Source organism: Camelus ferus, chromosome 17 (genome assembly GCF_009834535.1).
Source record: "Camelus ferus isolate YT-003-E chromosome 17, BCGSAC_Cfer_1.0, whole genome shotgun sequence".
NCBI classification, from domain to species: Eukaryota; Metazoa; Chordata; class Mammalia; order Artiodactyla; family Camelidae; genus Camelus; species Camelus ferus.
In genome coordinates this window covers 2,917,370-2,935,399 of record NC_045712.1, presented here as the reverse complement: position 1 = coordinate 2,935,399, position 18,030 = coordinate 2,917,370, and the positions used below count along the sequence as shown (strand labels likewise).

Below are 18,030 nucleotides of genomic sequence, written 5' to 3'. Positions count from 1 at the left end.
TGCTAAGGAGCCCGCAGCGCTCTTGAGCTGCTTTTCGTTTCTCTTCCCACAAACATGTAAAATGATAGGCAACTGCGGTTTTCACTCTAGGCAGTCAAACCATAGCAAGTTTGAAAAAAACCAAAATATTGGTAAATTAACACATTAACAGTTTGTTTTTGGCTGCAGACATGTTACCTGATTAGCTGAACTTTTCCCAATGAATTAATGTAAAGCAGTGAAGGTGTACACACAGAGGAAAGGATCCAATAAACCCTTCAGTGTGTAAGCCAAGAGGTAGGTGGCAAATCTGTCTAGAACTTGACCTTCAAAATTATTTCTTACACCCAAGTTACCTGCTTATGAGTAGCTATGTTATAATACTTAAACAAAGAACATGTTTAATTTAGTTTTGCTCTTAAAGTTTACTTACAGATTTTCTTAAATTTACATTGAACAAACAGCCTACAAAATACATTATGTCTATGAAGGGGACGGGTTTTTTAGCATTTGTACTCTACAGTGGTTTAGGTTCAAATTAAACTTTGGAACAGAATAACCAAACACTAAGCAAATACACAAAATACTATTTTTCACTAGCAAACAAACATGTTAGGAAATGGAAACTTTATTTGGGGGCTCAAACTGCACGTCTTAACTCTTTTTTTAATATTTTCAAAATTTACAAATCAGTATCTGAGAGAAACTAAGGGAAATCAGAAGGAACAAAGCCCTTTTAAAATAATGTACAGCGCCTTGCCTCTGTCGGGAGGGAACAGGTGCTTGTGCGGGGCACCCTCACCGCGGGGCGCCGCCCCGTCCCACGTATTAGGCTCAAATGATGAAGCGCACGTTATGGGTAGTTACAGGCATTTCAGATATGGGTTTGTGTAGGAAACATGCTCCTGAGTTTCAGAGATGTCCTCCTGTCCTAGTGACGTGCTGCCAGACACCACAGTCCTCAGGATAGTGGCACCAAGCTACTAAAGCAGCTAGTCCTGAAAACCGAGCGTTCGCGACTGCTTTTCATCCTTTTCAATAGTATGTTTAAGTTTAAATCTTCAAATACTGTCTGACTAACAAACTCAACCTCCCCTGTAACGCTGCTTTTTACTTAGGTGTGCATCAAAAGCAGTAGCAGACCTGACGTTAGAATACCGATTTGTTAAATAGCTGTAGCCTTACTGCGTTTGTTTACAAGCAGAGTATTACTTTGTCTGGGCTTATGTCATCTTCGGTGTCTGGAATCGTGGGCAACAGAGCAGATCGAGTCAAACCCCAGAATTTTTGAGGTGACATGTCTTTTTTGGTGGCTGTAAATTTCCATCCGATATGGCTCGCACAGACCCTGCACTGGGCAATAGTCCAGGCGTACCTACAAAATTAAGGAAAGGTATCAGCTACGGAAACTCATGTCCTTATCTCAGCCCCTCATCATATAAACCTGTGAGAAAGGCAGATTTTAGAGCCAAAACCTGAGGCTGGAGGAGAAGAAACACTCTGAGCTTTCATACAGTCCCGAGACAAACCTCATGAAAAGATTTTCTAATTTGTATGGGTCATCACGGTGATGCGTCAGTCTCTGTCTACAAAAGGTACTTGGTTGTGCTCCTAAGCCATGCTCAAATATTTTCTCCAATGCCAAGAAAGAAAAAAGAATCTTTTTAACAAGAATTTCTATATACAAATTGCTGGCTGTCAAGACAACATTCTAACTTGTACCTGCTTTTCCTTTGCTGTTCGATATGGCAGTCAAGTTAGAAACAGCAACCGGCCATAGAAATACACTTGTGTGTGAGTTAGAATTGGGGATGGGGCGTGATAAGTGTATTTCTCATATAAAATTCAAATTGATTTTGTCAAATAATTAATTTAACCAGGAATATAAGCAATGGCATTAGAGAAAACACCGAAAACCCCAAGCCGTGTAACTGCGACCACTTACCTTTATCCTAAGTATAGCTCACATTTAGTATTTATATTGTTACTTCTGGTTTTAGTTCTTAAGTAGGGTATCAGATAAGCCTGGACCGTGGTTCTAAGGTCCAGAGGAGCAAGTATAATCACTAATCCCTACTCAGCTTGCCTCTTTCAAAATGAAAAGGCCGACCCAGAATGTGGACCAATAATGGGGTTCTTGAAGGTAAGAATCTAGTAAGGCCTCGGGTGGAGCTGCTGGCCCACAGTCGTACTGTGCAGGCCGCGGACTGAAAAGCAAAACACTGAAACTAGCAGAAAAGCAGGCAGGATTTGATGGTTTCTCTGTTTAGTGTCTGTCGCTGTTTGGGTAACATTCTCTAGCTTCACACAGCTATGTGGCTCAGACCCTCAAAATACGGCCCGGAGACACGGCGGCCCCGGGAGGGACACGTCCGCCTGTAACTTACGCGCAGTGAGCCCCGGACTGCGGCTCCTCCGCGTCCGAGGACGCAGCCGTGTCTCACCACCGACACATACCTGCTGATCAGCCGTCAGCTGTCGTTCTCGGGAGTCATAATTTTCAGAATGAGCTGACGGGGAAATGCAGCGAGTGCGGGCTGAGTGGACACTTAGGGTGAGGAGAGCAGGCGCTCCCTCCTTCCTCCCTGACGCTGCCGTCAGCGAGTCCCTGCGGAAACAGCCGCTCCTAGCCACTTGTAGACTGAAGGACATTTAAATGCACTTCAGTGTCTACTGCTGAGTGAAATTCTAGCACCTCTGCCTCGGACTTGGAGGTCTTCTGCCCAGTTAAGGCAAAACCAAAACAGTAAAGCGAGCAGCACGTTACCCAGGAAACCAGCTGTGATCCGTCGAAGGCCGGCCGATCAGATTCAAGTTGCAGGCCTTGTACACGGTCAGCGTCTCGTGCACGTATCCGTGAGGGTTCACGTAGGCTGCCATGGGCCCACACAGGGACAAACTGAAACCGAGACAGCACAGAGCATAAGTCAGGGTGGGAAGGGAAAGTAAAAAACCAGGTATTTAGGAAGTTCAACAAACGAGGTTGGAAGAGCTGCAGTTTTTAATGTTTTAGGCAGTCGTTGGCAGTCAACGCAGTCTTTAAGGAAACGAGTACTAGTTTTTCAAACCTTCCTCAAGATACACGGAGTCTGAGTGGAATGGCAGGGACCAGCACCGTGTGCCGACTACTGCTGCGAACAGCAGTTCCCTTGCCTTCCTGCTTTATAATGACTCATGAAACACTTTGACACCGTTTTATCACACAGCATCAGAAGCACGTCCTGTATTATCTTTGGTCCTATGTGGCAATGCTGATATTTGATTGAACTATAATGTCTGAGGCACTCATGCTGGGTCCCTAAGCAGTAAGATGCTCAGGAATGGACAGACCATCACCAAGGAGGTGTGCCCAGCTGTTGCAGTTTACAGGGCTTGTTACGGGGCTGAGTCACCCCGGACCCAGCCGCTGTTGGTCTGGGCGCCCACTCAGGAGGACCGTCTCACCCAGCACTGAGCCCAGGCCCCAGGCCTCACTTGCCGACTGTCATGTAATGGAGGAAAACGTGTGGAGAATGGAAACACGGCCTCGACTGTCAAATTCTGTTGAGGCAGTTAGTTAGTTAGGAAGATGTAGTTATTTAGACGTATACTAAAAATGTAATAAAGTACTCACCTGAATATTTCATTTTTGGTTGTTATTTCTGTTTCTTGACATTGTTTACAGCAAAGAGATGTACACTAAAAAATTGGGGAGAAAATTAGTGGGGAAAATTCTCCAAGGTGGTGTTGATCCCTCTGAAGATCTTATTTTCCATACAACTATTGAAAAACACAGTTTTTAAAGATGGAGCAAGAAAAACACAATCTGAGATCTGACACAGTCAACTACAAAACTAATGAACTTCTAGGATAAAGAAATAGAGACAAAAAAATATAACCACATATGTTCCATGTAGAAGTCAAGTGGTCACAAAGTAAAAATGAAGACCACACAGAGCTATGTATTCATATTTGGGGAATGCAAAACCAAGGGAGTTCCTCTATGATCCCAAATGAAATGTTTACATTATCCTTTAAACTATGTTTAATGCAAACCATGATGGACAAACAGCTAGTTCTCTAAATGCACGACTCTGACTGGACCCTGTAGTCTGCTGGTCCCAACAGTGCCCCCGAGCCCTCGAGACTGAATGAACACGTGTGCACTTTACTCACTTTGTTCATAATGTCTAGTTCACAGCGAAGTCGTTGGATAGCACTACCAATTTTAAGGAGCTGAATTCTTAATACATCATCAATAGGAAGACAAGCAGCTACTCTGTAAGAAAAATCTTAAAGACACGGTGGGGTTTTCAAGCTTTAAACTTACAAAAGCAGGTAAATGTGATAAGTCTTTTTATATAAACTGTCTCTACAGGCGTCCCAAAGAGCACATTTTACAAAATTTTAAACAATACTAAAACACATCAGCTATCAAGTATACACTCCTAGGAAGTTCTAAAATGTAACTTCTTTTTCCATACCTGTTTTTATAACTGTATTCTTTCAAATTAAATGTGAAATCAAATACATGTTAGAAGTCACTTGTCTGCTAAGGGGCTGGAAAAACAGCTAAACTGGACCTCATTAGCAGCTGTGGGTACTGCATGTAATGAGGTAAAGAGGTCCTGGAACTGGGGCCACTTTTAAAGGCACCTTAAAGAACAGGGAAAGGAGGGTTTTTACACTCCAATAGTGTTTCTGGATGCAAGCCATGTACTGCAATTTGAACTTGTTATGAAAACCCTGACTAAAATAGGAGTGCTTAAGGATTTATGACATTTGTTGCAATGATTTAAAAAATACTAATTTTTACTTTGTAATTGCTCAAACCAAAAGCAAAGTGTAATGCTTTTCAGAATACTAATTTAAAAAAGTAAACATTTTTGGATTCGTTAAACAGAGAACGAAATAGTTTCAGTGAGCATCCCAGGAAGGAAACTGACTTTCATACCTATTGGATTTGAAGGAAGCGAATCCTCCTTCAGATTTTCATCCCATTCACGCAGCTGTTTCTTGATTCTATCCATTAAAGTTTCCTTGTTTGAAAGAAAAGTAGCCATAATAAAGTTCACAGACGTTTTGCACTTTATCATCAGCTTTTCCACTTTATAAACGCAATGAACCTAATAAACCAGTAGCAACTTAAGTCATTATTCTGTAGTGATAATTCCAATTTAAATGTGTCTGTGTTCTTACGCAGAAATGACCAAAGCCCCAACTCGGCCCGGCGCCGAGCTGGTTTTCCACTGCCCCCTCCCCCCCGCCCTGGTCTCGCCGTCTCGGGGCGCGTGCGCCGTCCGCAGCCGCTGAGCCCCGGCCGCCCCTCTCGGCCTTCCTGGGCAGCCCTTCCTGACGCAGTGCTGTAAGCTGCACTAGCACCTGCCACCCACCAGCCTTCCCTGGCATCTGTTAACTATGGAAGCGTGCTTACCATCTTCACAGGTGCACACTCAAAATTGGCACACCAGGGATCAGGAAACAGAAGTTAGTATACTCTTGTAGAGACAATAAATGGTTATAGAAATCTAAATGTAACTGTCGCTTGACTCAACACAATTTCAAATGCTTTCTATTGAACCCTAAAACACCCCACTGTCTTACAACTTCAGGACCAGCCACTATGCACTGATGTAAAACTGAGAGCCTGTCAGTTGGAAGGCAAGTCCACATAGCAGCGTCTCCGATGCCTGCCTGGTCCCCGTAAACATAATGAGCGTCATTAATGCCACAAATAAGATCCCACTTGGCACTGAAGCTTGTTTTGTTCCACTGAGCCTTACTGTGACATGGCTTCCGCCAGACACAAAGTTGGAGGTGAGTTACTTACAGCGTCATATAAGGAATACAGCCAGCGAGGCCATGAAGTCAAATTGGCACAATGAAACTTTCTCTGAAAACAAAGGGGGAAAGGTCACCTAAAAATACCACAGTTAAGCACAGGCAAATCCCACGGAATAATAAACACCTGATTCAAGTGAGAGCTAACGGCGGGAGGAGCTGACACATAAGAAGCGAAGGTGGGACTCCTGGCCCAGGGTCCTTCCCTCCCCCCCCTCCCCCTCCCCCCCTTTCCCAGCAGGTGTCTGAGCAACCAATCAGGAGAGGTGTCTGTTTCTTTCTCAAAGTGTGTGTGTGTGTGTCGGGGGGGGGCTTCATTTCTTTAAGATGCATAAAAAATCAGTTTCTCACCTTCTGGTATTTCTGCCACCATTTATATGAACACTGGTCTTCCCATGAGACAGGTTTTGAAGGAAACATCTGGCACTTATTGAGGGATTCTAACTGAACTGCAGACATGGTTGAAGGCAACACACATTCAGGAAGAATCTGCACTTTAGCTTGCTGGATTCTAAAGACAACCAAGCATGCTGTTCACTTTTAAGATAAACTAACTCCAACTATTAACTTTCTAAACATTATGAGTAATTTTACATACTAAGATTTTCAAAGTTTTCTTTTTTACACATAGTCATCAAATGCTGATGTTAAGACACAAGAAAGTTTCAGAAAATACTTCATGAATCATACCACGGTTAAAACCAAAGATAATTCAAGATTTTTGATCTCACTGTGGAACAGACAGGGAGATGTTTACCTTTCAGATACAGTCTATAAATGAAACAAAATTACAAAAAACCTACATAAAACCAACCCCTACTACAGATCATGATAGTTCTAAATTAATTTCTCAGATTCTTACTGTGCCCCACTCCTGCCCCATCTCTGTCTGCTGCCCGACTCCTACACTACCCTTCTCATAAATCACCCAGTCTGAGGAGCAGCAGAGAGAAGACAAAATCTAGGGCCCATTTACACGGCTGACGTTAGCTCAGGCTGGACAATTACATGCAGCCGTATTTCCATGTGCATTCCTCTCCTCATTCTAAAACATTTATCATAAATATGCAAAGAACCAAAATAGCCATCATTATCTTTTTTTTACTTAAAAATTATTTAACTTCTCATGATAGTAAGGTCACCACTCCAGAATGCTACTTGAGAATATCACAGTTGCAAACATCTTGTGATTTAAAGTCAAGATGAAGGCGGTGCCTCTGAGCCACTGTCTCCTGAGGCATCCTATCTCCTAGGACAGCTTTCCAGGGCAGGAGGCATCCACACATCCGAATGCCTAAACAAAACACCGTCAGACTGCCAGAGTCAAATATATTAAAAGTCTCTGCTTCATAATTGTTTAGGAAATCTAAAGTGGTCTTTCACTGTGACCACTGGCTCAACACAAAAAGTTACGATATTTTGATATTTATTTATTAAGTGAAAATAGCTAAGCATGTCTGAAAATATGTAATTTAATTTCACGATATTAGACTCCATTAACTTCATTTCCTTCCTGCAAGTTCAAGTTTATGTCTACGTGACTTTGGAAAATGGTAAAATAAATGTGACTATGCTCAAACTATGTTCAAACGTTATTATTAGAGCATATTAAAAAAAAATTCACTGAATCAAGAATTAATTGTGTTTTACCCACTGAGCACATAAACTTTTATTATGATACACACATTAATGCTACCAAAAAACCAGCTCAGTGGGCATGTGAACAGTGAGTCTGCACACAGGCTGGCTGAGCTGCCTCGCTGGGGTGAGCGCTGCCGCGTTCCATCAGCGAGACCCGCCCAGGGCCTGCTGCACACACGGCCGCCGCTCCTCCCAGCAGCTGAGTTTCTTCCCAACCTGTTTATGGCAGTTGTTTTAGGATTATAGTTAAGTAATTTCTATAAATATTATAGCAACCAATAGAATATGAGTACAAAATTAAAACTGCTTCAATGAATTGCAGGTTGAGCCCCCCAAAATGCTTTCAAATTAGGTTTAGACAATTCCAATGGTAGGAAAACAATTGCACAGATCTGGGAGGAGTTTACACTCAAACTGCCTTGTATCTTCAAAAACTCTCTTTAAAGAAAACCTCCATGTGTAACTTGCAGACAGAGGCCGCACATGAAAGCAGTTTATGCAAGACAGCTGCTGCCCTCTCTCATCTGAACCCAAGCGGGAGACGGCAGCCGTCGAGGAGAACGAGGGAGGGCACGTTTACACATCACTTACACATTTTCAGTTAAAATGTTTAAGGTATATTCTGTGTAACTTTTTATGATTTCCAGTTTTAATTAACCTTTTCAACTAACAATTGTCTCAATCATGACACATAAGAGGACTTCTTTTGTAATTCCAAGTAGAGTACTCCCCTCCCTCTCTACATGCTAAGAAATACTCAGGAGTTTCTGAAGGGTCCTACATTGATGCAGCCATGCACTTCTATTTTTTTAAAGTAAATTTTCCAAAAAAATGCCAGGTGTTCCGAAGATACAAAAAAATTAAATCTCTTAATTTGGACAACATTAGAAGGTAGCGGTGTACTTGTTATATATGAAGCGTCATTTATGTAAAAGACGAATGACAGCTACCTGCTACGACGCTACTAAAGAAAAGGAGGCTGCCCTGAATTGCAGGTGTGCTTGGAGGAATCGTGGTACAGCGGGAAGAGCACTGGTTTGGAAGCTGGGGACCTAGAACCAACTGGCTGTGCCTACTGGCTGAATAACTTCAGGCCAATTATCAACCTCTCTGGCACCTCGTTGCCTTGTTTAAAAAAAGAGGAGCTGCTAGCAGATTACCTCCACAGTTTCCTCCACTTCACCAATTCCAGTGAAGGTGGTTACGGGACCAGAAGGGCCGTGGAACCAGAGAATTCTCACTCCATGGAGATCTTTGACATTAAGACAGACCCCTTTTGTGAGAGGCCACGGCGGGGGGGGGGGGGGGGGGGTCGAAGGAATACCAGGGAGACCTGCGCTTTCCCAGCCTCACAACTAGAGTCAGGTGTTAATTCCTTGCCTTGTTTTCAGCGTTAATGGTCTACTGCCACCTAGTGTTCAAACTAGTTTCCACAATCGGAAGTCACTGATGTCGGCAGTCTCCGAAATAGAACTTTTCCCCAGGTCAGTTTGCCATTATGGTTTCTGGAATATAGTATTCACAAGTGTTCAAAATTTTATAAACAGAGTAGTGTTAGTGAGATCCAAAGCAAGAGAACAGCTTGCTAACTGTCTCCGCGCAGAGCCCTCGGGGGGAGAGTCTTTCATTCAGGCATGTAACAGTTACGGTCCTAAATGTAGCGCGCGGAGCGGTCTCAGCCACTGTCCTGCAGCGGCTCGCCTCTTGAGGGAGACAGACACGCAGTCCTGTAAGGACGGGACACTGTTCCATGATGGGGGGGGGGGGACTACCCGCGGAAAGGACCGCGAACCTCTGCGGCCCCTGCGCCCCTTCCCTCCTCCTTCCTTGCTCCATCTGGCCCCAGAGGGTGACTGACCCACTGATTTTTTCACAGTAATGTTTAGTAACACCCACTATGTGAACAAAACAGAGAAAAAGTGATTACCCTCATGTCGCTCTTACTTTTAAATCTTTAAAAAAAAACCCAAACCTCTGAATGTCCAAGTGTCCAAAGACATTACCTGTGCAACACAGAGATCTGACAAGATTTTCAACACTGGCTGCAGATTAAAGACCAACTCACTAGGGCTGGGGGACCCAAGAATCTGTATCTTTCTGAGTCTTCACTGACGACTCTTACATGCCGGGGCTGAGAACCACTCCCGTAAAAGGTAACGTGCACGGGGGCAGGTACAGCTCAGTGGCAGAGCACGTGCTTAGCACGCACAAGCTCCTGGGTTCAACTCCTAGAACCTCCATTAAAAATAAATAAACCTAATGACCTCCCCCAACTAAAAATTTTTAAAAAAGTAAAGAAAAACTTAAAAAAGAAAGGTAAAATGCAGTGTTCAGGACAAATGCTCTGCAGGGTTTTTTGATTTTTATTTTAAGAGATACAGGTGAACTGGATGTTTTCAAAATGAAGTATCCCTTAAATCTGTGAAAAAGCCCTAATCACGAGAGCTATGCCAGAATGGTCACTGCTAAAACAGAGCACTCAAAGACTTCTAAGCTGTGTAAGGCCCAGGGACAAGAGGCACCTACTGGTAACGTATTAAGCACACAATACACTGACAGGCGACCGAACATTCTCCCTGCAGATGTGCACTCAGTGTGGACGGTGTCCACGACTGACAGCGCATGGAGGCCGCTCACCCTTTTTCAACCTGAGGAGAAGTCTTCAATCCAAAAGAAGCCCTGCCCCAAATAACACTGCCCACTGGGTTTACATTACTGTTCTCAAACCTGGGGGGAGATAGAATCGGCTGGAAATCCTAAGAGGAGATGCCATGGCCTCACCCCAGACCCCACTGCCCTCTAGGAAAGGGAAGCAAGGGTGGAGCTCGAGCATGTAGTTTTAGAAAGTTCCCCGGGGATTCTGACGCACAGCAAAGTTGGAAACCATTAGGCTACACCTTCAAAGGGAAGGACAGCTAGATAAAAGGTACAAAGTGTGAAGGGTCAGTAGAACAGAAAAAATACAAGAAAACCACTCCACTTTACGACATTTAAGAGGCTCCAAGGAAGAAGTGTCTCTTACCCATCTGACTGTGTTCTGAGCTCGAGGACTTTGAATCTCTGCCTTCCGATCGCTTTCACTTTCACAATCTCAATTCCAAAATCCTGCTCTTCCCGATAGGCGTATATCTCCGCTGTTGTTCCAAACTGTGCTTCCCTTTCCTGTGCGTTACTTCCAGGGGACATTTGAAAAGGAAATAGTTTTGAACATTTAATTTTCAAATATGAAAGGTGACAAAAGCAATACACGTGGGAAAACAACTTATCAAAAACGGCCCTCACTGCAAAGCTATTCTATTTTTATTTATTTTAAAAAGCACTCAGGGAATTGAGATATATAATGAGGCGTCAGGAAGTGTAATTAGGGCCCATTAGGAAAATAAGAGATTTCTAGTCACTGAAAATGATCCAGGACTGACAGGGGTTTAAACTGTCATTTCCCAAACCAGACATGCTCTGTATCCGAAGCCCATCACTTCTGCCCCTTATCGGCAGCACTGCACTGGGGCAGGGACTTCCTGTATCGAGTTCCTGCCTCCACTGCTGAATTCCTCTAGCTGTCTGAGGACACGTGAAATTCAGCTTCCATTTACCACTGGTCTGTACAGGACAACTCAGGGTTTCGGGACTGAGAAATTAACAAGTCACTCCTTTGTAAAAGTAATCCTTTACATTGTAAAATAAGAGTCTGGAAATGTTTTTCCTTAAATAATGATACAAAACCTTTCAAATACCAGAAAGTTAACTGCATGTGAAAGTAAATGTTTGATTTAGACGGTAACGATCACAACAAAACACTCCAACTTGCACTTTCAGACTTTTCCTCCCTCCCCTTCCTTGTCCAGCCTCCTGTGCACGCGAAACGGTAGTCCGTTTTGGCCCTAACGACCTCAGCCGTGACTGCACGACAGAGGCTGTGAAGAAGCCAGCTCGGGCTAGGTGTTACCTGTAAGCCAGAACCGCGAAGGTTCTGTCCCTCTGAATCAGATTCCGCACCATGCTGACTTCCTGAGGGCGCGAGAGCTGCAGGGGCAGGGTCTGCCCCGGGATCAGGATCATCGTCACCTGCGGCAGCACCGGGATCACCGGGCAGCTGTCCTCGTCGTGCAGCGTCCTGCCGTGAAACTCCTCCATGTCCGCACCCAGGTACTGGAGGGGAGCACACAGCGCGGCGTCAGCGGCGCGGCGGACTCGGGCCAGAAACAGGCGCGGAAGACGCAGGAGCCGAGCAGCAGCGAGAACCCCGAGGGGCCAGCACTTAGTGAGCTCGGGGTGATCGGGACCCCACACTGACGTCAATTTGTGACTCTTACATATAGAGTTTCTAAATTTTTTGTGAAGAATCTATCGCATACAAACTCAAGAGCATTTTTTAAGTTCCAAATACTCTGGCTAAGCTAAACACCTCTGTACAAAGGGCACAGACACAAGTGTAAAACGTCAGTGTGTTAAGTAACTCCCGGGACCTAGTGGGACAGAGTGAGAGCTACTGTGATGGCTCCACTGCCAGTGAAGATGAAGGAGGGCAACCAGTAACTGCACAGAATTATAACTAGTCATAGACACAGTATCAAACTGCTTTAAAATTACAGCTAAGACCCTCGATCCACTGGCAAGGAGCCCACGTCCTCGTCCACAACTTCTCATGTGGGGTGACATCCAGTAACAGTAAAACCAACCATTTGTTTCTAGGGACTTTTATCCACAGGTAAGTGTATGTCTCTATCACACCAGATCTGCTACAACAGTACGTACTGTATGTGATGTTGGGAGACTGGTATCAAAATTTATGATGTTTGGTTTCTTGGCTTCTTTGACATCCTGGTCTTCAACTTCCATTTCAATTTCTTCATCTTCTTCCTCATCCTCTGCTATAAAAGTAAAATATTATAAGGAAAAAAAAAAAACACAGAGGCATGAACATGTCAAAGCTTTCCAATATTTTCCTACATGAGGATTCTGGGCCCTTGAAAGAGGGGTTCTTTTAAACACCACACACACTTGGGGCTGTTGACAGTACTGTGCAGGGGCAGCCAGGGGGTTGGGGTCTAGGCAGGGCTCTGCCACTGCTTTGTTAAATCAACCTTTCCTTTTGGAATAGTTTAAGACTCACTGAAAAGGTACAAAGATAGTACGGAGTGTCCCTGTATAGTTCACATGCCTCTCCCCTCCAGTTAACGTCCCATATGGGTCAGGGACATTTGTCATGACTGAGAAATCAGCGTTGGCACATCACTATTAACTAAACACATTTTGTTTGGATTTCCTTAGTTTTTATCCTAATATCCATTTTCTTTTCCTGCACCACATCCAGGACATCACATTACAGTTGGCTGTTACATCCCTTTGCCTCCTCTGGGCTGGGCTGGTTCCTCAGACTTGCTGTTTTAGATGGCCTGGACAGTTTCGAGGGCTCCTGGTCAGGCATTTTGTAGAACGTCCCTCAACTAGGATGTGAGCTTTGGGGAGGAACACCAGGGAGGTGAGGGGCCGTTTTCGTCATGTCACATCAGGGTGCGCACTGTCAACGAGACTTACAGCTGCTGCTAGTGACCTTGAGCACCTGGCTGAGGCATGCTGGTCAGACCTCTCCACTGCAAACCTGGCGTCTCCCTCCTTTGCGCACGGTACTCTTTGGAAGCAAGTCATGAGGCACAACCCACACCTAAGGGGCAGGGTTTGCGTCCCGCCTCTCTAAAGGGGGACTATCTGAACAAATTATCTGAGATTCTTCTCATGGGAGATTTCTCTCTTCTCCTCTGCTGGTAACTCATTTTGACACCTTAGAAAACTCATCCCCCTGATTAAACCTTAGTTTCCTCATCTGAAAGATGGCCGGCATGAACAAGACAATCTCTTGGGTTCTTTCAAACATTTAACTTTAAAAGAGTTTCTAGAGAAGACAGGAAGGAAGGACGTAGGGAGCGAGGGAGGGAAGGGAATAAACCAAGCAAGCCCCCAAGTAAAGTTCTAAACAGATAAAGCATTTCTATAAAATAGTCATTTTCCTTTGTGCATGTCATTATTTAAATTAAACCACCTCCAGCTAGGTCCCTAACAAGAAAACACACATCTTTTTCAATACAGCAACTGCCTTGGACTCTACTAATTCTTACGAGTTACTTAGATATCTGGATTTGTCAAAGAGAACAATGTAACTATTTCACCTAAAATTCAAATGCTCAGTGATTTAATACTTCATACAAAATTTTCCTAAGCACAAAGAAATTTCTACAAGAGACTAAGAAATAACTAAGAAAAATCAAAACTGGTAACAAAAATATTCTGAATTGACTTCCTTGTATTCACCATTCTGACTTTCACTAGGCACTCTGACACTTTATTGCTCTGTTACACAAAGTTTAAAAGATCAACTCTCAGCTCAAAGGCTAGAATTCATAATTTTAAAGTTCACATTTTAACTGCTCTGACTTCTAGTCTCTGAATGATTTCCATATAAAAAGTGACCTCTTATAGATACGGCTGAAACCTATTTCCCCCTACTTAAATGGTTATTAATGTTTTGTTTGGCTGGGACAGATTCTTCGAATCTTAAATACTAAGCTACTGCCTTGGCACTTAAGGGGGATGACTCTTCAAATACTGCATGGATGTACAGACAATCCAATGTTTCTAAACATAAAATCCATGTATGATTTGCAAAAGGATTATTATTATATAGACAACCTCCCTGAGCCCTCTCCTGATTTTTTTTTTGACACAACACACACTGACTGTTCAGAGCTACCAGGGTGAAGTCTGATGACTCATCTCATGCAGGAGCACCATGTGGATGCCAACAGAGCATCAGCATCCTCCCTGACACACTGGGTTTGGCACGGACGGGGCCAGGCTGATGTCTCTGAAAAAAACAGTTCAGCTCTTCAGTTGACTCCAATTCAGCTAGGTTGGCTTCAGCATCTTTGACTCTGATTCTGACTAATTTTTATGGAAAAGGCCCTTCCTACATGATGGGCATGCATTCAGTCTCCTCCTTCTCCAATCCACGCCACTCCACCACTCCAGCGGGCAAGTTAATCCTCCAAGCATAGCTTCCCTTAAGTCTGAAACTCACAACTGTTTCCTGGCAACCCACAGGGAAAAAACTCCCAATCCCACTGGAGAGAGACGCACACTTTCCAACACCTCAACCCAACCTACTCTCCAGGCCTCATCTTCTGCAAGCCCATCCTCAGTTATATGCTTTTGGAGGTCTCCAACTGCACCACCCAGGGCTCCTCACCAAACCCTCTCGGCCCTGCATAATCCCTCCCTCTGATGGACCGTGGCAGCATTCACTTATCTGGCCTAAATCAGCTGCCTTCTGCTAGTTATATTTTCAGAATCAAGCATTAGACTGTGTATCACACCTCTTTCCATCTCCACCTAACACACTTCCTCGCACACAGTGAAGGGACTCAGCTAACACTCTCAGTTTGGCTGACACGCCTCTTGAAAAGCATCTCTTTGCTAGAGCATTCCATGACAAGACTGTACAATTATCCCATTTTTTTTCCTGCCCAGTATTCCAACATAAGGCCATGATCTAAATTTTCATGAAGCATAAAGCAAACAGAAAACGGAGTTGAACACGACAGTCCTAAGTATCTCTAATTAAGCACATTCTATCTCTAATTAAGCATATTCTATCATGTGCTCGAACTATATGCCTGAGAACAGACCAAACACTGTTTCATAGTGAAGTGGTTAAGAGACACCAACTATGCGGACAAACAGACTCAGACAGCAGTCCTGGCTCTGCAACTGTGTGACCTTGGGCAAGTCACTGAATTCATCTGCCAATTCGTTTCTCACCCCCCAAGTCGGGAACAGAAAAGTGATGTGGGGAGGATGAAACGGACAAACGCACGCGAAGTGCTGACTGCGGGGCCGCTGACACGGTAACGGCTTAATACATGTCAGCGGTCACTTATCAAAGGGAAGACGTCCAGGAGGAGTCTCGGCGGCTAGGCTGACCCAGGCTTCCTCTCTCCCCACAGCCGGCTTCAGACCATTTCCTCGGGGCTACGTTCTGGACACACGGAGGACGGCGAGCACGGGGTCCCTGGCTTTGGCGGCAAACCCCGCCTCCCGAGCCCTCGTCCCCAGCCCCGGGCCACCCAGCCGCGGAGAAAAGCTCCGTGACTCGGTCGCCGGCCGGCGGGCCGACGCGCGACCGCTGCCCAGCGCGGTCCCAACGGCTCCGCAACCCCGCCCGCCTCCCTGCCCGCGGCTCGGGCGTCGCCCCCTCCGGCCGCCGGGGGCCGGCCCCAGGCGGTTACCAGGTAGGAGCGGCAGGTGATTGCCCATGTTGTGCGCAGCGTCCTGCGGGTCTCCCTCGCCGGCCATGTCTGTTTACCCGCAAAGGAGCCTGGGACAGGGCGGCGCCGGGGCCGCGGAGGGAGGGTCCGCGCCGCCGCGCAGCCGCCGAGTCCGGCCCACAGCGCCCCCTGGCGGCGCCCGCGGGGCAGACAGCGCGCCGGCCGGGCCTGGAAACCGCCGCGAGGACCCGGCGCTGTGTCCGCTGACACTGTGGCTCCGTGCGCGCCGCGCCTGTTCCAGTCCCTGGCACGACGTTTTACACTTGGGAAAACTGAGGCTCTGATTAGTCTCCAACTCGCTCTTAACGAAGGGGGTGGGGAGCAAATAAAAACATGTCAATACAGCATTAACTACAATTCTTAAAGGAAAAATTATATATATGAAGACTGGGGAAAAGCAGTTATTCCGAGGGCGGTTGGGTTATAGCTGATTCTCTTTCCAACAATCGTCAGTAGTTTCCAGTTAAAAATTAACACGTATTAATCAGGAGCAATACTCGAAATGGTGATTACACAGAAGAGAAAAAGACCTATGATTGGCTAGTCACAATATAAAATTTAAAAATATAAAATTTATATAGAATATAAAATGCTTACTTCAACTAGGAAAAATGAGGCATTATATGCACCCATCTCGAAGCGAAGACTATAGAATGCAAAAAGAAACATAATTCTGTTACAATGGTGGGGTTGTGACTGGTTAAGATTTTTCATTTTGGAGGACGGGCAAAAGTTTTCTTGGTGCCTTTTCAACATCATTTTTTCAGCAAAGAAGGAAACTGAAAAAATCCTTACATAAAATAAAATATCTAGACATAGGGTGGGGGAGTGGAAGGGTGAGAGGAGGCTGCAGCATTGTTCTGGAGAAAACATTAACCAATCTGGTATTTTAAAAAATATGTGTTCTGAGAATTCTCTCACTGAAAAGTTAAAAGCCAAAACCCTCCTTGGGAGAGAGGCTGATAAATCCATTGTGTATCATTCTGCCTTCTGTCCCGGCATCTCTCTGTGGCCTTGGTCGTCATTTATGGCTGCAATGAACCCATTTGCCAAACAAGAATGGGCCAAACTGTGTTCCAGATTTGTTCTAGTTAATAATGCCTGCAGTGTTAATGCTACCATCACTTCTTATGATTATACGTAAGCTGCAGGTTACAGGTTGATAACAATCACATGTGGTACATTATTGTGCTGGGTCAGCGGAGTTCAGGTGATCACCCGAGACAGCTGGAGGATGATGCTACGTCAGAATGAGAGGAAGGGAAACACCGGATAGAACTATAGAAAGATGAGGGACATGGGCTGGTATGTGTGTTTAGGTGTGTGTGAGTGTGGGGGGGTGGGGGGAGGGGCCATACCGAGTATACATATATATACATTATCACTTTCACTATGGTTTATAAATTGCAAAGAACTGTGCTTACCTACAGCAGAAGTTTCTTTACATAGCAAACATCTGGCCCCTAAAGCAGGACTCTGACTTTGCCGGGTCCTCCCCAGAGGTGGCACCAGAACCATGCTCTGCACCCTGGGTCAACCAAGAACCAGCTGTGAGCCTGGCGGGGTCAGCAGATGTGGCTGGAAAAGCGCTGCTCCTCTTTCTTCTTTTGTGCTCGGCCCCAGGGTCAGCGACGCGACCATCTGCGGTATCTTTTCCTCCCCGTGCGCCTCCTTGTCCTCGCCTCCTTTCATGTTCACCATCTGCTCCTTCCTTCATTTCATCCCTCCAGCGTCTAACCAGTCAGCCATAGCTACTTCTTTCAATGGGGGTAACAACAAATGATCACTGAACAAAAGCATCTCAGCAAGCAGGTTTCTTGGATTAAGCCCTGGTTATTAAAACCAAAAAGGAAAACATGATCATTCACCATTTATTTTTAATTGGGTAACTTTATCCTGAAACAACGCATTGTACTGAGTGGCTCCCGCTTCCTCTTGCTTGTGCGCAATGAGTCCATTGAGAAGGACCTCTGCAAACCAGCGGGAAAGGAAACTCAGAGCGTCAGAGATCTTTGTCGAGAGTGGGCTTTAACAGTAAGTATTTAAGGCTGATACTAGATGAGAGAAAATGCAAATCTAAAAAGCCCGACCGCACTTTCCATTCCCAGCTTCTGTGCCACCTTGGCCGCACGGGCTACACATCCTGGGACGAGAACTTTTTTGGCTCCCTTTGGCTTTTGTATTATCTGTATATATATTCTGAATGAGTTAAAGAATGCTGCTCCCTTAGTCTAGGCAGTCAGATCTCTCTTGCCTGGATTACTGCAAG

At 45.1% G+C, this 18,030-nt stretch overlaps 1 protein-coding gene across 4 annotated transcripts; it reads right to left on the bottom strand.

Annotated features, from left to right (window-relative positions):
- Positions 1 to 388: 388 nt before the first annotated feature.
- Positions 389 to 17,561, bottom strand: CRBN (cereblon). 4 transcript variants are annotated; one of them, XM_032458050.1, is made up of 11 exons: positions 17,186 to 17,561; positions 12,196 to 12,311; positions 11,387 to 11,589; positions 10,463 to 10,612; positions 6,151 to 6,310; positions 5,789 to 5,851; positions 4,913 to 4,997; positions 4,135 to 4,250; positions 3,593 to 3,657; positions 2,747 to 2,878; positions 389 to 1,354 (listed from the first exon to the last, which is right to left on the bottom strand). In XM_032458050.1, the coding sequence occupies exons 1-11, from the start codon at positions 17,277 to 17,279 to the stop codon at positions 1,174 to 1,176; spliced, it is 1,365 nt and encodes a 454-aa protein (XP_032313941.1). In that variant the 5' UTR covers positions 17,280 to 17,561; the 3' UTR covers positions 389 to 1,173. The 4 variants fall into 4 exon arrangements, with proteins under 4 accessions (XP_032313941.1, XP_032313942.1, XP_032313943.1 ...); XM_032458051.1 differs by having other exon boundaries at positions 12,196 to 12,308; XM_032458052.1 differs by lacking the exon at positions 17,186 to 17,561 and adding an exon at positions 15,723 to 15,880 and having other exon boundaries at positions 390 to 1,354.
- Positions 17,562 to 18,030: the final 469 nt, after the last annotated feature.